Source organism: Emydura macquarii, unplaced genomic scaffold, assembly GCF_026122565.2.
Source record: "Emydura macquarii macquarii isolate MOO-44397 ecotype Brisbane River unplaced genomic scaffold, CSIRO-AGI_Emac_v2 contig_1386, whole genome shotgun sequence".
NCBI classification, from domain to species: domain Eukaryota; kingdom Metazoa; phylum Chordata; order Testudines; family Chelidae; genus Emydura; species Emydura macquarii.
The window spans coordinates 1,454,714-1,478,516 of NW_027131523.1; the positions used below are offsets into that span (position 1 = coordinate 1,454,714).

The following is a 23,803-nucleotide window of genomic DNA, read 5'->3' on the forward strand; positions in this document are numbered from 1 at the left end:
GCCTGGAGGCGAGGCCGACCCCTGGGTGTCATGGCGGCTCCCTGCGGGTTGGAGCGGGTCCGGCAACTGCTGAAGCCGGTTTCCATGGGCCCGCTGCGGAGGGGACGGGCGGACTCGCGGGAAACCGCTGCAGGGGTGGGGGGGGTGCGTCTCCATGGAAACTGGCTTCTAAAGGCAACGCCCGCTGAAATCGGCTGACACAAAATGAGGCGCCGGCCACCCCTTTAATTCTTAAAGGGGAAGGGAGCAACAAAAATTCAGCCGACAGAAAATACCGCCGCATGGGTGGCTTTAATTATTAAAGGGGAAGATGCAGAGCGATAATCAGCCGACACGAAATAGCATTTACTGTGCTTTAGTCCTTAAAGGGGCGGCTGTAGAGAGAGTGAGCCGACAGAAACTCTTGGCCTCATCACCAAAGGGGAGAGGGGGCTGACCATGTTCTTCCCACCCCCATGGCCCAGGCCAGCTGCCTGGCCACGCCCAGCTCCACTGCCACCAGCATCCTACAAGCAGCATGTGGGGCAGGGTCCTGGGAGCCAGGACGCCTGGATTGTCTCGCCCGGGCCCCCCTCCTTGCAGCAGGAGGGGAAAAGCCCCCCTTCCCCCCAGCACTCCTGTGCCTGGCTGGACAGGGGCTGCTCTCCCCCCACCACTCAGTGTTGGCCCTGCGGGGAGGTGTACAGCTGCCCCCCCCCCCCAAGGGGTGGGTTACTCCCCTCTGCCCTGCACCCCGGGGTGTTTCCCATCCCAGCGCCCCGGTACCAGAACGTGAAGGTGTGTTTCTGAGGGAGCCGGGCGTCCCCATGGCTGGTGCCCAGCTGCTTCGCTCCAGCGGTGGCTGCCTGCCCCGCCCCGGGAGCTGTGCTGACAGCAGGTCGCTGCGGCTCTGGTGAAGGGGGCCAGCGAGTCCGGTGACTGCGACGCCCCAGTGCTCTCGTAGCCCTGGATTTCCTCCTGCAGCACGGCCACATCGAGCCGTCCCCCGGGTGAGGACAGAGCACTGGGGGGAGGGGCCGTGGGGCAGGAGTAAGGGGAGTCCAGGCCTGGGAGTGAGGGGCCCTGGCCGGGCTAGCAGGGGGGGTGCCAAGCTTCCCCCAGCCCCTCACCCTGTTCTCCCCTCAGAGCCCCACTGCCCAGAGCCCAATGACCACCTGCATGCAGCCCCCAGCACCTGCCTGAATAAAGCCTGCCGGGCCCCAGCTGCTGCATAGGTCTGGCTCTGGGGGGGCAGGGCTCATCCCCTCCCGCAGGGGAGGCTGGACACACACAGTCATTTTTCTCCTTTAATTAAAAAAAGTTCATGGTCTCCCCGCAGCCGGAGGGGGTTGGGGGGCCCCTCACTCGGCCTCGTTGAAGCGGGTCAGCATGGTCTTGTGCAGTGTCTCCCGGTACGACTCGGAGGCGGAGACCCCATAGGAGCTTCCGCGCGCCCCCAGGCCAGAGCCGCGCACCCGGGTCTGCGCCTGGAGAGAGGGGAGACCTCGTGAGATCAGGGACCCGGCCCCCAGAAAACCCCCAGCCCCTCCAGCATGAGCCCCAGCCCCCCGACCCACTGCAGGGGACACGTGGCTCGACCCTGCCCCCAGCCGTGGCACGGCCCCGCTACCTCAATGGGGTTGACGATGCCCTGCTTCTTGCGGCCTAGCCCGCTGCCTTCCTTCCAGCCCATGGCCTGCAGCATGCGGCTCCCGATGTTATCGCTGCCCAGCCCGTCCCGCGTCGGCTGCTCAAAGTCTCTGTGGGGATAGCAAAGGGTTAATGGCCCCTGCCAACAGGGTATGGGACCCGGCCACCTCTGGGGCAGGGCAGCTGAGAACAGCCACACCCAACACTGCATGGGGATGGGGCTGAAATGCAGCCACCTCTGGGGCGGGGCGCTCCTAGAGGGCACCGCTCTGCCCTGAGGAAGTGGGGCAGGATGCGGGGGCAGGGCTTACACCGTGGCGGGCATCACAGCCGAGTACTTCCTCTTCTTGGGCTCCGGGGGCTCAGGGATGCCGTACTTCTCCCTGCGCTCCGCCGCACGGTCCCGGTACTTCATCTGCCGGGGAAGGGCCAGTTAGGGCCAAGGCCACCCCACACCATGCCCCCCAACCCCTCCCTGGTGTTAGCATGCCCCGCCAGCCTCCCTCCTCCCATGTCCTGGCTCAGCACCCCCCACCATCCCATCCACTCCCCCAGTTTGGCACTCAGCAGGACCCCACCACAGCAGCCCCTGCCCTGGGTCCCACGCCTCAGCCGTCTGCAGGGCCCTGCTCACCTCCATGTCGTTCTTCTCCAGCGCCTCCAGCTCCTGCTCCGACAGGTGGGCGCGGCGGTGAATCTCTAGGTTTTGCTGCAAGGAAACGAGAAGGTAGGTAGGGAAACCCTTGGCCCTGCCGTGGGGCCGGCTCAGAGCCAGCGGCCCCCAGAGAGGCCCCGCTGCCCAGCCCCCTGCCCCGGGACCGGCTCAGAGCCAGCGGCCCCAAGAGAAAAGAACACGCCCCGTTCCCCAGCCAGCCAGGCCCTGCCCTTGGGCTGGAGCAGAGGCAAAGGCCCCGCGTCCCCGCCCCGCACCTTGTGGAGCCCGGAGAGCTGCTGGTGGCGGATCAGCGCCTCCTTGCTGGGGAACTGCCGGCGGCAGAGCAGACAGGCCAGTTTGTGCCAGTCCGTCAGCTTCTCCTCCCGGTCGGCCGCCCGCTCCGGCTCCTCCTCGCTGTCGCTCTCCCCGCTGTACGCGGCCACCAGCCCCCGTGGCGGGCTCTGCGGGAAAACACGCCATGGGGCTGGTCATGCAGGGGACCCCCACCACACCCACCCAGAGCTGGGAGAGAACCCGGGCGTCCTGCCTCCCCGCTCCTCCACTAAGCACCAGACCCCACCCCCTACTCGAGCCGGAAGAGAACCCGGGCGTCCTGGCTCCCAGCCCCCCCCGCTAAGCACCAGACCCCACCCCCTACTCGAGCCGGGAGAGAACCCGGGCGTCCTGCCTCCCAGCCCCCCGCTAAGCACCAGACCCCACTCCCTGCCCAAGCCGGGAGGGAACCCAGGCGTCCTGCGGCGCGGAGGACTCACCAGCCTGTCGTCGCTGGCCAGCTTGGACAGGTCCATGGCCGTGTGCTGCCTCTCGGCCAGCGCCCCCTAAGAGACAAGCACAGCGGCTCAGCTCAGTGGTGGGCTCACCCTGCATCCCCCCACCCCCACTGGAGACCTCGCTGCATGGCAGTGGAGGGGGCAGTGGACAAGGGCCAGCTCTTCGGGGTCCAGCCCGCTTTCCATGATGTCCAAGAGGAAGAGCCAGGGCCGGGCGGCTCAGCGCTGGGGGGGGTCCAGCTGGGCTCTGTGGGGAGGTGTGGGGATGGGAAGGGCTTTGGGATCCCTGGAGAGCCAGCAGGCCTGGGGGGGGGGGTGTTCCCGGCCCGTGCCCCCTTCCCGGCCGGTACCTTCTTCTCCAGGATGGCGTAGCCGGCATCAGCCGTGGCCGACTCGCGCCGCTCATCCTCCCGCAGCGAGCTGACCGGCTGGAAGCTGTTCTTGAAGTTCTCCTTCTGCTTGTTGAGGCTGCGGGCCCAGCGCTCCATGTCCTTGGCGATCTGTACGGGGCAGGGGGCCATCAGTGGAGCGCTGACCCCATACATACAGTGGGGGGAGAGGGGGCTCAGAGAGGCTGCAGGATTCTCCTTCACTTCCTGTCCCAAGCTTCTGATGCTGTTCCCCAGCCACCCTGCCCCAGAGGTGGCAGCATCTCAGCCCTGGTGAGCCATCCCTGTGCAGCGTTGTGTGTGGCTGTTCCACAGCCGCCCCACCCCAGAGCTAGCTAGTCCTAGGTGTGATCGAGGGAGGGAATTTTCTTACATTCTTAATGGCTTGCATGAAGACGGGATGTGACTCAGTTTCCCTGTGCGTTGTTTGTTTAACAAGGTGGCAGGAGAGTGTTTGTTGTTGCACAGAACTAGGCGCGACCCCGGACAACGGCCTGGACACTGTGGAACTTAGCAACCAGTGACCTGGAGACTGCCCCCTCCTGGAAGCCAGCTGGTTCTGGCCAGTGGGGGCACAAAGGACAAACCAAGGGGCCAGGTGCTCTGTTTACCCAGGAAAGGACAGAGGAAGGGCTTTCTGGGGGAGGTGATAAAAGGGGGAGGAGGGCTAGAAGGACGGGACTCTGGGACTGGGGCAAAGAGCAGCCAGAGCCCATTGGGACTGGGACCGGCTCAGCTGGACGGTGCTGAGATTTTCCAGGCTCGGAGGCCCTGAGCACCTCCTGAGCTCTGCTCAGACGTTCAATAAACCCTCCTGCATTGCGCTGGCTGAGTCAGGCAGTCCAGAGCTTGTTCCCTCCAGGTGTGGAGGCCCTGGGGGCCCAGAGCGAGTGGACTTCAAGGGGGCCCACGGCGAGACAGGCTTGCTGAAAGCTCAGAGAGGTGCAGTTCCAAGAGGTGGAGGATTAACTGTGTGTGTGTGACTGCCAAGAAGGGTCATCATACTGAGGGCCATCCCTGTGCGGCGTTATGTGTGGCTGTTCCCAGCTGCTCTGCCCCAGAGGTGGCTGCATCATGCCAGCAAAAGCTGGGCTGGCAGCACCTCCTGTGCATCTACAGCCAAACTGCTTTACCGGGTGGATAGAAAAGGGGATCATGCAGCTCCATCTGGGGTGGGGGACGACCTCTGCTGAGTGGGTCGGGAGAGGCAGTGCACGACAGGACCTGTCCTACCCAGATGCCCGAGGAGGCCAGGGCAGGGGCTAGGAGCGGGTAGTAGGACGGGGCACTCCTGGGGGGGGGGCAGGGGGAGTAGTGCAGGGGCAGGTGGCACCAACCTGCTGAGCTGTTTTGGTCTTGTGTTTCTCCTTCTTCTCCTTGCCCTCCTTGACACTGCCCCCGGTGCCCTCCTTGTGGGCGTCCGCAGCCTGGTCGGAGGCCGGCACGTAGGTCCTGCGCTCGCCGTCCCAGTACAGGTACTGCTGGCTCTGCGCATTGTAGTAGTACTGAGGGGATGGGCAGACGGGGGCGTCAGGTGCTGCAGGCCGTGCCTCCCGCCCCCCGACCATGCCGTGCCCCCAGGCCGCCCCCTGACTTACCTGGGAGTTGGGGTCATAGTAGAGGCCAGTGAGTGGGTCGTAGTAATAGCCGGAGGTTTCGTCGTACTGGTAAGTGGAGACGTCTGGGACAGCTGGGGGGGGCAGAGGGGGGCTCAGCCATGGGGGCGGAGAGGGATGAGATCCCAGCCCCCCAACATTCCCCAAGACAGAGCCCCCTTATGCCCCCGACAGCACATCCTCCCCGACATCCCCCCACACAGATCCAACCCCCCCAGAGTCTCCCACGGATCCCCCGGGCGAGACAGGCCCACGTAGCAGCCCCCACAAGACCCCTCCTCCAGCCCCACACTCACGGTACTGGCCATAGGGCTCCTGCAGCGTGGGGCTGGGCAGGGGCAGGCCGGTGCTGGGCAGGGGCAGGCCGGTGCTCGATGGCTGGGCTGGGTTCGGCGCCTCTGGCTTCAGCACAGCCGGGGACACGATGGTGTAGGGCTGGATGTGCAGCAGGACAGGAGTCAGTGGGGAGACCCCCGGGAGATCCCCGCCCCCCAGCCCAGAGCAGGGAGGGGAGACCCCGCCCCCAGGTCAGGCTGGCAACCCTACCTGGGCTGTGGCCGCAGCGCCCTGTGCAGCGCTGGTGCTCTCGGCCCCGCTGGGAGGCTGGTAGACAACGGGCACGGCGGTGGTCTGGGCGGCGCGGGGGAAGCTCTGCAGGACAGGCAGCGAGTCAACGCCTGGCACGCCGGGCTCCAGGGACGGCTCCGCCACTGCGGGGGCAGGGAGAGCGAGGGTGAGGGGAGACTCCTAGAGACCCCACAGCCGAGGCTGGAGACACGCAGGACGCCTGGGTTCTGTCCCCAGCTCGGCGAGGGGAGTGGGGTCTAGTGGTTAGAGCAGGGAAAGCTGGGTTCTCTCCCCGGCTCTGGGAGGGGAGTGGGGTCTAGTGGTTAGAGCAGGGGGGGACTGGGAGCCAGGACCCCCGGAGACCCCAAAGCTGCTAAGCGGGACAGGCAGGGAGAGGAGAACTGCACAGAGCCTGGCAGTGGGGGTAAAAGGCTGCTGACTGCGACGGGGGAGCCAACCTGCCCCCCCGGCCGCTCAGCCCTGTGGCCCCTGCTCTTACCTGCGGCTACAGCCTCTCCCTTGGCACCAGGCAGCGTGGCGCTGGGCTGGGCTGCGGAGCCCTTCAGGTAGCCGTGGGAGTAGGGGGCCGGCTCCGCGCTGTAGGCCTCCTCCTGCTGGTAGTAGGCATAGTCTGCCGGCTGCTCCTCCGCCGCTGCCGCCCAGGCTCCCTCGCTACCCTGTGACGCCTGGGGGCAGAGGGCAGGGTGAGGGGGGCAGAGGGCAGGGTGAGGGGGGCAGAGGGGGAGCCCCTCCTCCCTAGTGCCAACCCACCCCCAATCCCTCATTTCCCTGCAGCAGGGAGTCCTGAGGATCAACTCCCCACACCTCATTCTCCCCCCACCCCCCAGCAAGGAGTCCCAAGGGTTAACGGCTCCCCGTTTCCCTGCAGCACAGGCCCTGGGCAGGGCGGGTTACCTGGGAGATGGCCCACTGGGCAGCGGCAATGGCAGTGCTGGCAACCGAGGCGGCACTGATGCGGTTGCCGTCGGAGGAGCCCATGTCCCTGCGGGTGGGGGGGAGACACAGGATGCAGTCAGTGTGTGAGGTGCGGCCCCCCATCCATCCCCATCCCCCCCATCCCACCCATCCCCGCACTCACCGCTTGGAGCCCTTGGCAAACTCCACGTTGATGGTTTTGCCGTCGATGTGCAGCGGGGGGTGCAGAGCCTGGAGAATCTGCAGCAGCTGGGCCGCCTCCTGGGGGGGGAGGGGGCAGATGGGGTGAGAGGGGCCCAGACCCCATAGGCCTCCCCAGACACACAACCCCACTCCCCTCCCTCCCGGAGCGGGGGAGAGAACCCAGGCATCCTGCTCCCAGCCCCACCCCTCCACTACCCCCCCCTCCCGGAGCGGGGGAACCCCGGCCGGCCGGCGGCTCACCACGATGGTGGCCAGCTGGATGAAGGCGAAGCCGCGGTTGAGCTGGGTCTGCTTGTCCTTGATGACGCGGACGTTGGAGGCGGAGAGCACGGCGTAGGGCGCCAGCGCCGCCAGGATCGACTCCATGGTGCTGTGCGGGTTCAGGTTCCGCAGGATGATAGCTGGGGGGGGGGGGGGGAGGGAGTGTGAGGAGGGGCTGGGACCCCGGCCCCCCCCCCATCAGCCAGACCCGAACCATTCCTCCCAGGAAGTTTCTGTCCGCCCCACCCCACTCACATGGGCCCCAGGCCCGACACCTCCCCCTGTACCTGCCCTTCCACCGACGCCCCCTCCTGGCAACAGCAGTGCTCCCCCCCAGCCTGTCCCCGCCCGCCCGCCCCCACACTCACTGTCGTTGGCGTTCTCAGCGCAGGGCTCCGCTGCCTGGGCCAGGGGCTGGGTCGCTGACAGCACCGAGGCCTGGTAGGGCTGGGGCAGGGGCAGCAGGCCCTGGCTCAGCTCTCGGCCCGACAGTGCCACCAGCTGGTCTAACCGACTTCCCGGGGGCAGCTTCTGCTCAGCTTCTGTGTGTGGGGGGAGGGGCAGAACGCACACATTAACCCGCAGGACTCCTCGCTGCAGGGTCTGACGGGGAGGGGGGAAAATAGCTCAGCCAGGGCGTTAACCCGCGGGACTGCCCGATGCAAGGTCTGATGGGAGGAGCATAGCTCAACCAGGGCGTTAACCCGCGGGACTGCCCGATGCAGGTTCTGACAGGGGGTGGGGCCGGGAGGGGGATCTGCAACCCAGCCCTGATTCTAGCTCACCTGATTTGGGAACGCCACATTTGAAGCATTTCTCCCTCCGTTTGAAATTCTGCACTCCGCACTGCAACAGGAATTCAGAGGAAACTCTCAATGGAGAGTCACCGGCCAATCCCCCTTCCCCACGGCACCCATAAGCCACCAGCCCTGTTTGCCAGAGGACAGCACCCGCTGCCTAGCTCCGGGCCGATCCCCCCGCCCCATGGCACCCCATAGCAGCCGGCGCCCCCTAGAGCCGCAGTGGGACATTGGAGCCAGCGCTGATGACCGGGGAGAGCCCCCACCTTACTCTGCAGCACGGCGCCCCCCAGCTCAGTGGCCACCCCCAGATCGCAGCCCCCCCGTACCTTGCTGCAGAGCCAGTCCTCGTTGATCTTGGGCTTGGGGTCGCTGTAGTGCATGGAGACCTTCTGGCCCAGGATGCTGAGGGAGTGCTGCCGGGGGAAAGGCACAGCGGTGAGAGCCGGCGGGTGGCGGGGGGGCACCCGTCACTGCCTCAGCAGAGAGAGAGAGAGAGATTTAAACCCTTCTGCTGAACGGATGAGGGAGGGGAGGGAGGGAGGGGCCACAGGCCCAGAGAGGTTTGGGTCTCGGCTACTTGGCTACCACAAAGCTAACCTGTGCCGGCCCAGCGCTTGGGGCTGCCGGCACGGCCGGCTCCGAGCTACCAACGGCTGCTGGGATGGAGGGAGCGGATGAGAGAGAGAGAGAGAGAGAGAAAGAGGGAGGGGGAGAGAGAGAGAGAGAGCAGCCATGATCCAAGACGCCTGCGCGGCACAACGCCCGAGACCGCCGGGAACCACCGCCACGTGCCCTGCTAGCCAGCGGCTCCTCCGGCAGCCTCTGGGCCACCGTCTCGGTACAGCCCCCGCCCCCCGCGCCGACACCTCGGCCTAGCTGCTCTGCCTACGGCCCTGCCGCCGGGCCACCAGGGCCTGATCCAACAGCAGAGCCCTGTTCTCACTGCGCCGCCACGACCCTCTCCTGAGCAGCGCCCCGCCCCCCCCAGCGAAGCACGGCGTCTCGGCCACGCGTGGCGGCTCCCACTGGGGACGCCCACCACACGCTCGGTCCGGCTAGGAGAGGAGCGGAGCCGCGCGGGTCGAGGGGTGCTGTGAAAGCCAAATTCCAATCTGCCAGCTGGCCGGGGGCATCGTCGGGGAGCTAGCCGGGGCTACGGGGGCCAGGAGGCCCATCTGAGAGGTGCTCGCTCTTCTGCCTGGGTTCAACGGGCACAGCTGAATGAAGGTTGATGCCAGGCGCCCTCCCTGCCCTAGCTCCTGGTGCTGGCACTACCACAGGAAAGCTTGCGGCATGGCCCCCTTCTGAGACGGGGGAAGGAGTGACCCACTGCCGAGTAGGTTTGCCTGCGGGAGGGTGGGAGGGGGGCAGAGGTGCCCGTGTCGGGGCCCTGTGGCACAAAAAGGGGCTGGCACTATCACCCAATATCCTTTGCCGCCATGCACTACACCACACTGCTGTCCAGAGCAGGACACAGAACCCAGGAGTCCTGGCACCCCGTCCTCCCCACTCTAACCACTAGACACCACTCCCCTTGCAGAGCCAGGGAGAGCACCCAGGAGGCCTAGCACCCCATCCTCCCTGCTCTAACCACTAGACCCCACTCCCCTCATGGAGCCAGGCATAGAATGGATGCGTCCTCATTCCCAGTGCCCTTCCCAGGTCCTAACCCAGCAGAACACACTTGGCAGAGACGGGGAGAGAACCCACGAGTCCCAGCTCCTGGACCCCATGTTTTAAACATGCTCCCTCCCAGGGCTGGGAAGAGAACCCAGGAGTCCTGGCTTCCAGTCCTCCCACCCCTGCTCTAACTACTAGCGCCCACTGCCCTCCCGGAGCCGGGAAGAGAACCCAGGAGTACTGGCCCCAAGCCCTAGCGAGTCCCTAAGGGGGTGGGGTGTGATGGTCTCCATGGGGGGCTGGAGCAGCCATAAGGCCCAGGCATGTGGGTCAGGCAGTAACAGGAGCGGTACTTGTGGGGGTCAAGTGCGGCAAAGCAACCTGATTGGCTTCCATCCATCGGGTAGCGTCCTGCAAGTGATTAAACTCGACGAAGGCGAAGCCGCGGCTCTGACCTGGAGGACAGCATTCAGATACAGACGCAGTGTGTTAGTCAACAGATCCAGCCAACATCACGCACCCTCTCGCTGCACCCCATGGGGCGGGGCCGGGGGGCACGCGGGGGGCACCCTGCCTGGACATGGGGTGAGGGCAAGGGCAGGGGAAGCACCAGCCACGAAGTCAAGGGGCTGCAAACACAACAGAGCCCAGGAGTCCTGGCTCCCAGCCTCCTGCTCTAACCGCTAGACCCCACTCTCCACCCAAACCTAGGGGGGAGAACCCAGGAGTCCTGGCTCCCAGCTCCCCTGCTCTAACCGCTAGACCCCACTCTCCTCCCAGAGTCAGAGAGAGAACCCAGGAGTCCTGGCTCCCAGATCCCACCTGCTCTAACCACTAGACCCATCTCCCCTCCCAGATCCCACCTGCTCTAACCACTAGACCCCACTGCCCTACTGGATCTGGGAAGAGAACCCCGGAGTCCTGGCTCCCAGAGCATGGCTCTCCAGGCTCCAGCCTCTACTCATCTGTTTCTGTCAGTTTCCTTATCCATCTACCACTCAGGGTCCTAGGACCCGGCTCTGGTGAAAGGGTGCCACAGCACCCCCCCCCCCCCCAGTGCCATGCTGGGATATTGGCGTCAGCCCTGTCTGCCAGGGCCCAGCGCCCCCTGCCAAGCCCCCGCGCTCCCATCCACGTCTCCCTGTCAAGCGCAGGCACTGCTCTGCTCGAGATCCGACTGGATCCTGCAGCACAGACCCCTTTGCCTTCAGTTCGGCCTGGCTGAGGGTTTCCAAGCGGTGCCCATTTCCAGCTACCCCCGGCTGTGCCATGCCGCAGTCTGTGGGGAGCTGGGGGTAAGGTTTCCAGGGAGGCAACCACTGGTGCCTGGACCACCCCTCCCGCCCCATGCTGAGCTACGTGGGAAGAACGCAGTGGGTCCAACCCCCAGGGAGACCCCAGGGGCTGGATTATACCAGCGTGCAGCCCTGTGGCTCTGGCTCCCGGCATGCAGCATTCCTGGCACTGGACCAGTGCATGCTGGGAAACGTCATCTCTGCAGGGGGCTGTGCTCCCAGCCAACTGGGGGGCCCCTGAAAGCAGGGTGCCTCTCCACAGCGCCCTCCTGAGGCCTGGTACGACACAGGGCTAACGCAGAGGAAAAAAACATATACACACCCACACCCTGCTTGGAAGGAGAGAGAACACTGTGTGTGTGTGCGTACACCAGTGTGCGTGTCTGTACCTGTGTGTGTGTGTGAGAGAGAGAGAGAGAGACACACACACACACCAAGGAAATACCATCAAGAAAATCAGCCAACTCACCTGGTCAGCCCAGCCCCTCCTGGCCACACGCTTGCCAGGAGGGCTGGAACCCTGCTGGCACCGGGCTGGCGTTCCCTAAGTGCTGGCCCACTCCGGGAGGAGAACCCAGCTGCGGCCTCTAGTAGGGCTCTGACCTGGCCACGGTTCATGCCCGGCTAGGAGGAGGGGGAGGAGCACGGCGCCTGGCCATGGTCAAACGACAGGGAGAGAGCGCAGCATGCGCAGGATCCGCATGCGGACTGACCGAATCGGCCCTGCTTTGCACGGAGCCCCGGGCAGGGGGCTGGTACCAGACGAAAGCCTGGGGCGTGTCGGGAGGCAGGCTGGGCCAGCGCCTGGGCAGTTTCTGCCCACAAGACACACACTGACCACGCGCACCGCAAGGGGAGCCAGCACAGGCTGCGAGCCGGGGAGTGGAGAGGAGGCAGAACTAGGAACAGGAGCTCACCTGAGGATTTGTTCCGCATCAGCCGCACCTCACGGGGCTGGATCCCATGTGCCTGCAGCTGGGCCCGGATCTGTGGGGGGGAAGGGGGCCAGTGTCAGCATAGTCCACCTCCAAGGTACAGACACGGGGAAATGGGGGCAGAGGAAGCCACATATCTGACATCCCATGACTGATCAGTGGAAAGCAGATGACAGAACCCAGTGCTGGCTCCCCTCCCAGAGCTGGGGAGAGAACCCAGGAGTGCCCCCCAGCCTCTAACTACTAGACCCCATTCTGCTCCCAGAGCTACCGACAGAACTCAAAGATCCTGGCCCCAGGCCACCCCCTCCCCTAAGTACTAGACCCTACTCTGCTCCCAGAGCCAGGGAGAGAACCCAGGGGTCCCTGTTCCCAGCCCTCTCGCCCAAACCTACGTCATTCTCAGAGGCGGACTGGGGCAGCATCCTCAACATGACAATGCTGCTGGCTTTCTGCTCCTCCTCCAGCTCGGGCCGGTAGTCCTGGTCGCGGTAGTCCCCATCGCCAGGGTAGCCCAGGGGCTCGGTGGGGCTGTCCCGCTTACGCTGCGTCTCCGACCCTGAGGAGGCCTCGTAGGAATCCTATGGGGAGAGGACAGGGTCAGGACGGCCAGGCACTCATGCCCTGTCCATCCCCTGGCACAGAGGGCTGCAGCCCCTGCCACGGCTTCCCCAGCGCCGGGGCACACCTCAGCACTCTGCTCCTCGGACGAGTCGTACTCATTGGCGGCCTCGTGGCTGCTAAAGTCGCGGGGGTACGAGCGGTAATCCATGTCCCGGTAGTCGTGGTCTCGCTGGGTCCGTCCGTCCGTGCCATCCTCTTGGGACCGGTCAGCAGCCCCGTATCGGCCCGTCCGGTCCCCACGGCCGCCTCTGGAGGAAAGGAGGGGTGTAGGTTCAGAACCGCGGGGTGCCAGGGGATTTTCTCCCTGCCAAGCCCCCCGTCCCGCTTCCTGCCCCACAGCGCCCCCCTCAGCTCTCGGCCCTGACTGCCAAGGGAGATGCCACTTGCAGAGCCCCCCGCCCTGCTCTCTGCCCCACAGCCCAGCCCTGACTGCCAGGGGAGACGTTCCCTGCTCTAGGTCTCCCATCCACAGAGTGCCACCCTTCAACCCTGCTTAGCTTGCAAGGGGAAGGGGCTTCCTGCCCCCAGCCAGGCTATGGAGCAGGCCCACCCCCGCCCCCTCCACAGTAAGGGGACGCATGGGCCCGTCAGCGTGGGGAGACAGTACCTCCGTTCATACTCCATTTCCTCCTGCAGTGGGTCAGCGCTTCAGAACGGGCCAGGCTGCAATTACCGCACAGCGCCACCGCTGGCCGTGGCCACGAGCCTGGGGCACAAAGGGGGGGGGGGGGGTTAATGTGGCCGTCTACGGGGAGGGTGGGCTGGGAGTCAGAAATCAAGGGTCTATTCCATGCTCCATCACCCCCTTCCCTTCTCCGGCCTCCTCTACCTGCTGAACAAACGCTGGTGACTCCTTCAGAGCCAGCCTCGTCGCAGCGAGAGTGGCTTCGCACGCACCACCCAGACTCCCGAGAGTGGCACATGGCTGGTTCTCTGCGGTGAGCCGTGGGAGAACCTGCCTGACCATTCCGGGCCCACGGGGGGAACCATGAGACGGTGCCGAAGGACCAGCGGCCAGGCCCGTGAAGAGATATTTGGGGCCACGGTACATCTTGTTCGCTGGGCCCCACCCCTCCCATTCCACACCAGTCACAGATGTTTTGGAGCTCGGGGTCCCAGTCCAATTGTTCCCTCTTTCTCCCCCTCTCGTCAGCCCTGCTAGTGGTGCTGACCCGCGGCCACATTAGCAGGTGGCGAGTTGCGCTCACTTGAGTTTTCGTCCATACGCCCTCTGGGACCAGCCAACCCCTATTCAAAGCCCCACCGCACCAGACCAAGGGGATGGGACTGGAATTGGGCTGACAGCCTTCGCAGTCTGGGCCTCATTGGGGATCATTTCCCCCACAGCAGGGACTGCAGAGGGACTCTGAGTTATCCTGTCCGAAGCACCGTGATCCTCTGCCTGAACCACGTCTCTTGCAAAGCTCACTGGGCAGGGCATAGGGCAAGGGGCTGTCCCAAACCTCCCTTCCCCGTGACCGGCCTGCTCCGATACCAACCAAATATGCTGCGCTAGCTGCTGATCGCTCTGGGCTCCCCGCCTAGAGTGGTCGCCCGGCCAAAGCAAATCGCTCCATTGCACATGCAGTTCTCCCCCAGAGAGAGACCGACCAATTCTCAGGGGACAGACGTTCACCCCACGCTTACAAATCGGGGCTTTATTTCCAGGTGAATCTGACTGGCTTAACTTCCAGCCATTGGTTCCTGGTCTGCCTTTCTCTGCTGTATCAAAGAGCCCGTCAGTATCCAGGCTTTGCTCCCCAGGAAGATTTGAAGACCCCTCCTGATCTTTCTGAGGAGCTAACCAGGCGTTTCCACCAGCTCTCAGATCAGTTCTGGGACTCGTCTCTGCCCCCTGAAGAATTATTCAACAACCTTTTTAAAACGCACCCCTTGGTACTGGGTGCAGGATTCCAGTACTGGTTTCAGCACCAGATACAGAGGGAAAAATCTCTTCCCTACCCGTACTCACTGCTCCCGTTTACACAGCCAACGAGCTCGTTAGCTCTTTTGGCCACAACATCGCACTGGGAGCTCATGATGAGCTGCCTGTCCTCTCTGGTGCCCAGACCCTTCCGAATCACTGCTTTCCAGGAACCCATTCTGCAGGTACAACCTGCATCCCTTGCTCCTAGAGACATTACTTAGCCTTTGGCTGGATTAAAATGCATGAATGGGGCTTGAACATGCCACTCCCTCAGCTCCTACCAATATATCTGAATCTGTCCCTCAGTCTGGTTCAACCCAGGGAACTGGGCGTTTGACCAATCCAAAAATGATTGGTCAATTGACCAGTCATATACCAGCCAAATGTTTTAAAGCACTAATTTATCAGAGCAGTAGCACCATGAACAGAAGAGTCAGACTTTCTGACTCCTGCTAGGTTTCACCTTAGATAGGAACTTGTGCCTAATTCAAAGTCCAAGTTACTTCACTGAGTTATTTTAACTTTGAAAAAGGCAACACACTGAAATGAAGTTCTAAACAATGGCACTATGATGCAACCAAAGAGGTAAGATGCCAGCTACATCCCAGCTTTTCCGCTGGACCATCAAACCGGATTAGATTGTGTTCAAACAGGTGGTCAACTGACCGACTTCCAAAACCTAATGGTGGCACACAAGACACATGCAATCTCCACAGTAACACACACAATTCTCTCCTTAACAGCTGGTAACGTAAGAGTAGCAGCCAGCCAGTCCCACTGCCTTAGGCCCAGACTGGACCCGGCACCCCCTAGAAGGGAAAGGCCCCTTGGACCGTTCCTCCCCCCCCTGAAACAGACAGTCCCCTGCCCTGGGGCTGGCTCAGAGCTAGTGCCCCCCAGAAGGGGAAAGGCCCCAGGTCCCATTCCCTGCCCCCCTGAGCCAGCCAGCTCTGCAAACATGCTGCCCTACACGACATGGGATGCGATTTCTTTCTTTCATCCCAGCGAGCAGTGAGCTCTGAACTGCAGACTCAGCCCCCCGAGGCTCCCGATCCTGCCTTCGCTGCACACCTGTGATCTGGTTCACACACACTGGCTGGACTCCTGGGCAGGGAGGTAAGGAGTCTGATGGAGGCTGGGGGGGGGCTCCCCCTCTCTCGCTTTACTCTGTGTTCCCTGCCGCCGACGCCAGGGCTGGGCTCCCCACGCCGTACTCATCCCTGCGGATTATTTCCATGGCAGTGGCACCACGGAGCCCGGCAGAGACAGGCCACAGAGGCGCCTGTCCCGGGGGGAGATGGGGATAGGAAAGGGAGGGGCATGGTCTAGGGGGCATCCCTCCTAGGCACCTCTGCTCCCCCCGCCCCCCCCAGGCCTGGCTGCCTTGCCACCTCCCCTCCCCCCACCGTCCTCGCCCACGAGCCGCCCACCTCCTCTTCCAGGCTCCCCCGCGCCCCCTTGCTCCTCCCCCCCCCCGCCCCAACCTCCCGCCCCCGCCCCGTTCCCAGACGCTCAGCCTCACGGCAGAGGCGAGGACCCCCCCCCCACCTCACTCCAGACCCCCCCCCACACCACGCCCCTCAGCCAACAGGCTCCTCCCCCCGGCGCCCCGAGTTCCCCCACGCCATGCCCCTCCCCCACACAGGCTTCACCCCCTCCCCCACAGGCTCTCCGGACCGCACCGCGCCCCGCCCCTCAACGCTCCCCGCCCCCGCGGCTGCGCTGACTGACCTGGGCCGCTGGCCGGCCGCGGGCCGGGCCGGACACCCCCCTCTTCGCGCGCCCGCCGCCCGCCCGACGCGCAAGATGGCGGCAGCGCCAGCGGCCGTATCCTCCCGACTCCCGTCCCGGCGACGGAGAACCCGGCCACGCCCCCTCCCCCTCCGCGCGCGCCCCCATTGGCCGCCGCGCCCCGCTCCCATTGGCCGGGACACCCGCCGCTCAGCGCGCGCCGGATTGGTGGGGCCGGCGTCAAGTCGCTCCCTCACGCGCGCGCTCAGCGACGCCGCTGGCAGGGGATTGGTTGGACTTTCAGACGGCCCGCCCCTGCTGACAGATGACTGGTGGAGCGTGCACACAAGGCCCGCCTCTGGACGTTGGTGATTGCGGGAACTATCCCAGTGCCCGGCTCAGTTCTCAGGGGATTGGTGAAACAGGCCCAGAGCCCGCCTCTGCTCGCAGGGGATTGGTGGAGCCTGCACAGCGCTCAATGGAGGAGCGCCACAGAGCCCAACGTGTGATTGGCCACCTAGGCCAGGACCCAATAGGCTGACCTCACGGTTCGGTGCCATGATGTCATGGAAACGTCTCGACATGACTAACGTGTTCTTGCGTCATCAGGTGTGTTGGGCAGCGACGTCATCACACAAAGTGATGTCAAGTTGTCCTGCAGCAACATCGTCCCGAGGAGCGATGACGTCTTGGGTCCCACTGTCATGTCGTCATGAAGTGTGATGACGTCACCTAATCCCCTAGCCATGTGATCGCATCGTGTGATAACGTCATCACCCCTGCACAGAAACCACCACGCCCTGGCACCCCTTCCTCGCGGGGGTCAGCGCCACCCCTCACCCCCTGGTTGCTGCTGCTGCTGCTGCAGCGCCTCGGTGATGTCATCCGCAGGCGGGCAGGACGGGAAAACATGGCGGGGAGGGATGAGTATTGTCGGGGGGCTACGGGGCGCTGGGGTGGGAGGAGAACATGGAACAGGCCAGAAGGGGGGGACATGGTATAGTCGGAGGGGGACATGGGAGCCCGGATGGACGAATATGGGGTGGACCATGGTAAAGTGCGGGCAGGAGGAGGGTTATGGTACAGTCCGGGAGCAGGGAGTGGGATATGGTACAGTCCGGGGGGGGGAGGGGAAGGATGGTATGTCTTTAACCCGGCGGCGCGTGCGCCCCTGTTCCGCCGCGCGCGGTGCCTTTGTGGCGCGCCCTGGCGGCGGGCGGCGCGAGATCGCTCCCACCGCGCAGGGGGCGGGGTTTCCGGTTCCGCGCGGCCGGTGCCCTCTAATCCCATTCGCCGGGGGGGCCCCGGGGCGGCTGTCATGGCGGCGCTGGGGCGGTGCGCGCGGCGGTTGCTGCGGGGCTTCCCGGCCCGCGCCGTGCACGCGGGCTCGGTCCCCGGGGGCGGGGCCGCGGTCACCTCGCCGCCCTCCGTGTTGCAGCCGCGCGAGCTGAAGCACGAGCACGAGGAGGACCCGACCGACATGGCGGCGGCGCTGCGCAAGGTCGGGGGGCGGGGGTCGCTGGGCTGGGGGAGGGGCCGCTGAGGGGGTGGGGGAGGGGCATGTAGGGCGCAGGGGAGGTGGGGCTGGGGACACTGGCAGGGAGGGGCGGGCCAGTGGGGTTGGCAGAGTTGGCTTGGGGGGGGTGCAGTGGGGGGCAGCGGAGGTGGGAGGAGGGGGTTCAGGGGGCGGGGGTGCACTGGGGCAGAAGGTGGGAGGGGGCAGGGGGAGCTGGGGGTGCAGTGTGCATGGGGCGGGGGTATTAGTGGTGCAGGGATGGCTGGCTGCCCTGGGGGCAGGGAGTTGGCAAGTGTGGGGGGGCAGAGAGGTGGGGGCGGGAGGCAGGATTGAGGGGGCAGGGGCTGGTGGCTGGAGGGCAGGTGGGATGGAGCAGAAAGGCATGGGGCAGTGAGGAAGGTGCAGTGGGGGCATTGGAAGGCATGGGGCAGTGAGGAACGTGGAGTGGGGGCATAGGAGGGATCGGAGGGCGTGGGGCAGGTGGGATCTGGGGTGGAAGGGGCGTGCTTTGACCTCTAGCCTGAGAGACCCCGAGTCCGTTCTTGGCTGTGCAACAGCCTCTTTGCGTCGCCTTGTGCCCATCCCTTGGCCTGTCTGTGCCTCAGTTTCCCATCGGTAAGGTGGGGAGGCGAGGATAACACTCGTGGCGATTGTGAGGAGCCCGGTTACTGTGGTGATGGGGGGAGGGGAGTCAGGTAAATACCCTGGAACTGGGAGGGGCAAGTGGGGGCTGAAGGAGCCATGGAGAAGTTGGGGGGGGCTAGACTGGAGTTGGGGGGCGGGGGAAGGGGCCGTAGGGCAGAGCTGGTGTATAGGCAGGTGGAGGAGGAGGGCTGGGCTCGGCTGGAGTGGGGGGCAGCTGGGAAGAGGGCAATAGAGATTATCTGGGGGCACAATGGGGTTGACAGGGAGCAGGGGCAGATCTGGGGGGGGGATCGTTTTGGGGCATGTAGCTGTCATTGGGGGCTCAGGGGTCCCACACTGCATAGCTGGGCTGAGCAATGTTGTGATGCTGGGGAGGGGGTTGATATTGGGGTGAGGGGGTGAGACCAGGGTGTCTTGGGGGGCTTAAAGGGGGCGTCCTGTGGGAAGAGGGGGAGAGATCCTTGCACAGCCGGTGGGGCAGCCCCCCATCACCTCCCTTAGCACCGGCCATGGGCTGAAGCCCCATATGCTCCCTGCGTCCGACCCACGGCAAAGGGTGCCCGATGCTACTGCCGCCTGGGGCATGAGGCTTTGGGCACTGGAGCTGGGGGACTGCTCAGCCCCCCCCAAGCCGTGGTTAGAGCGGGGCAGGGTGGGAGCCAGGACTCCTGGGTTCTCCCGGGCTCTGGCTGTTGGGCAGGGCTCCTGTCCAGTCTGCTGTGGGCATCCCCCTTGGCCAGGCCCATCAAGGTCACACGTGGGTAATGCTGCCTCTGAAAGGGGCCGTGCGTGGGTCCGGGCCTGGCACCAGCCCCCCCACTCCATGGTGCCCGGGGAGCGCGCCCCTGCCCCGCTCCCTGCAGCATGGTGCCCCCCAGCACCCTTCAGTCACAGCCTCATGGGAATGCCCCAGAGCTCTCCCTGCCTGCCCCGGCTCAGGCAGCTGTCCCCACCTCTGGGACCCCAGGCCTGGCGCCTTAGAGGGCAGCCGGAGTTCAGGGCCCCTGCCTCCCCTGGGGCTGCAGTTCCCAGCGGTGGGGGATATGTGGGGGGCCATTCTGAGGGGGGACCAGGGTCTAGTGGTTAGAGCGGGCGGAGTGGGGAGGGGAAGGGCTGGGTGCCAGGACTCCTGGCTTCTCTCCTTGGCTCTGGGAACGAAGGTGTTCTGAGTCTTTGTCCTCGCATTGGCCCCTAGTCCCTCTCCCCCTTCCCCAGGGAAGAGTTCAGCCTCTTCCCACGCCGCAGCATGTGCGGCTCCCCCCTCCTCCCCCCGACCCAGTTTCCCTGTTTAGATTTCCACCCGTAATCCCTGTGCGGCCCACGCTATCTGGGTCACAGCAGCGCCTGGCGGGGGTGTGAGCCACCTGGCACCAGGCAGTGCCTGGCGGGGGGGGGCTGGAGCCAGGGCCTTTGCCCTGACGGCTGCTGGGATGGGGGGCGAGTTCTCCCCCTTTTCCCTGCCATTTGCCTGGGACCGGCCAGTCACTGCTGGGCCTGTCCCGGGGCTTGGGTCTCTGCCATGGCTCCACGACTTCTGGGTTCCCTCCCGGCCCTGGGGGGAAGTGGGGTGGAGTGGGTTAGAGCAGGAGGGCTGGGAGCTGCCCGGGGGCCGTTCCTTTCCCCTTGTTGGAGCAGGCTTTGGCGGGCCGGTGTGTGGGCAGGGCCAATCCTCCACTCCCCTGGGGTTGGTGGGGCTCTGGCGGGTCCGTGCCGTCTGCTGCCCTGGCGTTTGGGTGGAACGTTCCCCGGCTCCAGCATGTGACACTCTGGGCAGGGGACCTGCCTGAGTCTGCAGACAGCCCTGGGTGCAGCTGCTGGGACGTTCCCTGCAGGCTGCCAGCCTCTCCAGCTGGGGGCATGCCTCTGGGGAGGTGAAGACAATCCCCTCCCTCCCCAGAGCTGGCTGCATCTCAGTGCTGGGGAGCAAGCACTTAAGGACAGAGGAAGCCTGCCGTGATAACTCTCACGTGCCCGGCAGCTGCTGCAGCTGTGAATCAGGGCTGGGCTCCTCCGGCAGAGCAGGGAACGGGCTGTCTTTGCATCTCCCCATCTTTGGTTGGGGGAGGGGGGGGCTCCCCCTTCCCAGCTGGGTTATATTAAGCCCAGGGCCCTTTCTCTGCGGGGCCCCTCCCAGTCCAGCTGATGTGTTCCCAGCCTGCCATTGTGTCAGGGTCTGATCGCACTGGGTGGATCTTATTGCTGCTTTGGACCTGGGAGAGAACCCAGGAGTCCAGGCTTCCAGCCCCCTCTGCTCTTACCACTAGATGGCACTCCCCTCCCAACAGCTCTCACCTGGGAGCCAGGACTCCTGGGTTCCCTCCCTGGCTCTGGGAGGAGTGGGGTCTAGTGGTTCGAGCAGCGAGTTCCCGCCCTGCTAGGTGAGCAGTGGGCTAGGATCTCAGTGACAGCCCCCCTCCTTCCTTGCAATGGGTGGAAAGAGAAGTGGGGCTGGCAGAAAGGGGTGGGGCGGTGTCAGGGCAACAGTGGGGATAATTAGCTCCTGCTCCCAGTGTGTCATGAACGCCTCCCCCGCACACCCAGCCCCTGCCTGTCACACTCACCACCCTCTGGCACATGGCCCCCTGCAGCGTCAGGGAGGGGGCCAGCTGTCCGCAGAGGTAGAGCGGGCCTGTGGTGGGGGGCGGGGGCTCACCAGGGGGCACTCTCCCCTGGCAGTCAGGGCTGGGCACTGGGGGGCACCGTGGGGCAGAAAGCAGGTTCCCCTGCAGTCGTAGCCAGCTACTCCACGTTATGCCGCGTTATGTGTGGCTGTTCCCCAGCTGCCCTGCCCCAGAGGTGGCTGCATCTCAGTGTTGGGTGAACAGCCCCAATGCGGTGTTATGTGTGTCTGTCCCGCCCCGCCCCCCCCAGCAGCCCAGTATTCCCTTACCCCTGTTTTTCTGCACCCTGCTCTTCCCTGGAGCTGTCTCAGCTCATCAGCCTCACTGCTTAACAGCTGGCGAGGTGGGGTGCATGGCAGCTGGTGGGGTGTGAACGGGGCGGGGTGCAGCGACCCACTTTCCGCTTGACTCATCCTAGCTAGAGAGTGGGCGAGGGAACACGAGACAAAGCCAGGCACCCTGGAGGGGGCTCCAGCCCTGCGGCACTCCTCTCCCAGGACCAGGGAGCGAACCCAGGAGTCCTGGCACCCAGCCCCCCCTCTCCAAACCACTAGACTCCCACCTCCCTCCCCTCCCCGAGCTGGGAAGAGAACCTAGGGGTCCTGGCTCCCAGCCCCCCACTAACGGTTCCAGGCAAGGCTGCCTGGGGCGTGAGGGAGGTGGAGACTGAGGCAGGGTGGTGGACAGCACAGATGCAGGCAGGTGCTGGGTTGTGGGAATTGCCTTGGGGGGGTTGATGGGGGGCCGTGGCCTGGGGGGCTGAGCATCAGAGCTGGGAGGTGAGTTGCAGCCATGGGGATGGGAGTGGGGGTCACAGACCGAGGCAGCCGCATGACCGATGGGGGGGGGGGGCGCCGGAAGTCGGGGGGTGTCCCAGCTACTAAGGGAAGGTCGCAGATCAGGGGCCCCGGGGAGGGCAGGGTAATTCCCCACTGGAGTTGAGAGACCGCCGTGTGCTGCAGGGTGGCAATGGGACGCCCGGAGCAGCCAGGCCGGGGGCAGGGTGGTGGGATGGAGGGGGTGGTGTGGGCAGGCCAGTGGCGGCCCCCCGCTGACGCCTCTGTGCCCCCCAGAACCCTGACTACCATGGCTTCGACCCGGACCCAGTGATGGACGTCTGGAACATGCGCATGGCATTCTTCTTCGGTATCTCTGTCTGCATCGTGCTGGGGTCCTTCTTCCTGCATTACATGCCGGACTACGGGTGAGTGGGGGGCGTGGGCCTGGCCAGGGAGCCGGGGGGCAGGGCCCCCGGGCTGCACAGCACCTGCCCAGAGAGCTGGGGGGCCCCTGTGGAAGAGCACAAAGAGAGGGAAATGAGCAGCAGGAGAGGGGGTTTAGTGGTTAAAGCAGGGGGGCTAGGAGCCAGGACTCCTAGGTTCTCTCCCTGGCTCTGGGAGAGGTGTGGGGTCTGGTGAGTTAAAGTGGGGCGGGCTGCGAGCCAGGACTCCTGGGTTCTCTGGGGGGCAGGGCTCATTACACGGCACCCCGGCGGTAGCTCTCACTCAGCGTGGCAGACGGGAGCAGCAGCAGCGTAAGTTGCTTTTCTTCTGCCGACTCCATGTGCGTCAGCAGCCCCCCTTTCTCCCCCACACATCAGAGCGTCTGGCCCCCCCTTCCGCCCCCCACCTGCCAGCTCCGATGCGGGGCTATCTATATCGCAGGGCTAAATATACCACGCGGGCTGGCAGGCCAGCTGGGAACTGCTGCACTGTGTCCCTGGCAGTCAGGGCCGGGCGCTGTGCTGTGGGGCGGGGGAGCTGGCAGGGGCTGTTAGACATGAACTCCGGCATCCTGGTTGAACCCCAACTGGGGCAGACCCCTCCTGTGCTTCCCAGGCCCCCCCTTGGCTGCCTCACCTAGGTCCGAGGTCGTTCTCTGCTTCCTCCCTGTTGGTGGCCTGGGGGTTTTGCTTCCATCTCTGGAGGGTGGGGGCCGGGAAATGGAGAGAGCTGGGGGTAAGGACGCTGTGAGGTCCCTCCCCTGCCCCACAGCGCCCCCGGCTGGGAGGGGCCCTGGCTGAGGACATGGCCTGTGGGCTGAGTGAGCGGCTGGCGCGGTCTGGGCTGGCAGCTGCCCGCTCTGGGCACGGCGTGTAGCTCGTGGTTCAGCTCCCCTCGCCGGCTGTAGGCAGCTTCCAGCATGGAGTGCGGCTCGCGGCCTGGCCCCCCCAGCTCTGCCAGGGCCCCCCCATGCCAACCTGCTCGCCCAACCCTGGGCTTCCCCCTGCCCTGCCAGTGCCCCTCACTCCCGACCCGCAGGCCTGGGCTCCCCCCACTTTAATATCTGTATCTTTTTTCGGGCTGAGGCTGATGTGACGGCGCGGCCTGGCCTGGCCCGGCGGTGTGCATGGCCTGGCCCGGCGGTGTGCCAGCACCCCCTCTTGGGTGGGGGAGTAGGGTGGGGGGCAGCTGGAAGGCTCTGCTCCCCCGCCAGCCGCCCTGCAAGCTGCCAGGGGTGTTTCAGGCACAAATCCAGCGCCCCGAGGCCCTTCCTTCAGCCGTGGGGTAGGAGCCATGTAGACCAGCTGAGAGGGCCCAGGGCCTTTCCCCTCCAGGGGGCACGGCGCCAGGCTGGGGGATGGACGGGCCGGCTCAGGGCAAAGCTGGCCCCCCAATTCTCACCTTCTCTCCCCAGCATGAAGAAGTGGGCGCGCCGGGAGGCCGAGAAGAAGGTGAAGGAGCGTGAGCGGCTGGGGCTGCCCCTCCTGGTCTCCGATTACTTCGATCCCAGCAAACTGGTGCTGCCTGTGGACGACGACGAGTGAGGGGGCAGGGCTGGCTGCCCCCTCGCTGCCCCCCAGGGCTGTGTGAATAAATCTGATGAGCCACCTCGCCCTGCCTCCCTCTGTCTGTGCGTCTGGTGGGGGAGGAAGGGGGCTGGGAGCCAGGAGCCAGGACTCCTGGGTTCCATCCCCATGCCTGGCTGGGGAGTGGGGGTAAGAGCAGGCAGGCCTCGGTCCTGCGGCTGGCTCTGGGCGGGGGCAGGTCTGACATGCCTGGCCTTGACAGCAGCAATTCTCCTGGGCCCAAGCAGGT

At 65.3% G+C, this 23,803-nt stretch overlaps 2 protein-coding genes across 2 annotated transcripts in view; one reads left to right on the forward strand and one right to left on the reverse strand.

Moving 5' to 3' along the window:
* Positions 1 to 23,599, forward strand: part of NDUFB11 (NADH:ubiquinone oxidoreductase subunit B11) — a 76,612-nt gene extending 53,013 nt beyond the window's left edge. The window contains exons 2-4 of the mRNA XM_067552311.1: positions 17,286 to 17,484; positions 21,839 to 21,969; positions 23,403 to 23,599. Of these exons, the coding sequence (XP_067408412.1) occupies positions 17,302 to 17,484; positions 21,839 to 21,969; positions 23,403 to 23,532 (444 nt within the window). The 5' untranslated portion in view covers positions 17,286 to 17,301 and the 3' untranslated portion in view covers positions 23,533 to 23,599. The remainder of the gene's footprint in view (positions 1 to 17,285; positions 17,485 to 21,838; positions 21,970 to 23,402) is intronic.
* Positions 345 to 16,119, reverse strand: RBM10 (RNA binding motif protein 10). The gene is made up of 24 exons (XM_067552129.1): positions 15,984 to 16,119; positions 12,933 to 13,031; positions 12,390 to 12,573; positions 12,097 to 12,282; positions 11,684 to 11,753; positions 9,853 to 9,926; positions 8,178 to 8,264; positions 7,834 to 7,894; positions 7,417 to 7,590; positions 7,028 to 7,188; positions 6,747 to 6,844; positions 6,563 to 6,650; positions 6,147 to 6,333; positions 5,627 to 5,790; positions 5,377 to 5,515; positions 5,063 to 5,154; positions 4,802 to 4,969; positions 3,426 to 3,575; positions 3,058 to 3,123; positions 2,560 to 2,745; positions 2,264 to 2,338; positions 1,941 to 2,044; positions 1,610 to 1,739; positions 345 to 1,466 (listed from the first exon to the last, which is right to left on the reverse strand). The coding sequence occupies exons 2-24, from the start codon at positions 12,947 to 12,949 to the stop codon at positions 1,341 to 1,343; spliced, it is 2,787 nt and encodes a 928-aa protein (XP_067408230.1). The 5' UTR covers positions 12,950 to 13,031; positions 15,984 to 16,119; the 3' UTR covers positions 345 to 1,340.
* Positions 23,600 to 23,803: the final 204 nt, after the last annotated feature.

Bases quoted from the DNA above. Each gene is read 5' to 3' on its own strand.
- RBM10 (XM_067552129.1), bottom strand. The intron at 11,754-12,096 runs GTAGGTTTGGGC...TCCCCCCCACAG, and splicing joins AGTCCGCCTCTGAGAATGAC to ATCCGGGCCCAGCTGCAGGC. The intron at 7,189-7,416 runs GTGAGTGTGGGG...CCCCCCCCCCAG, and splicing joins CGCTGAGAACGCCAACGACA to CTATCATCCTGCGGAACCTG.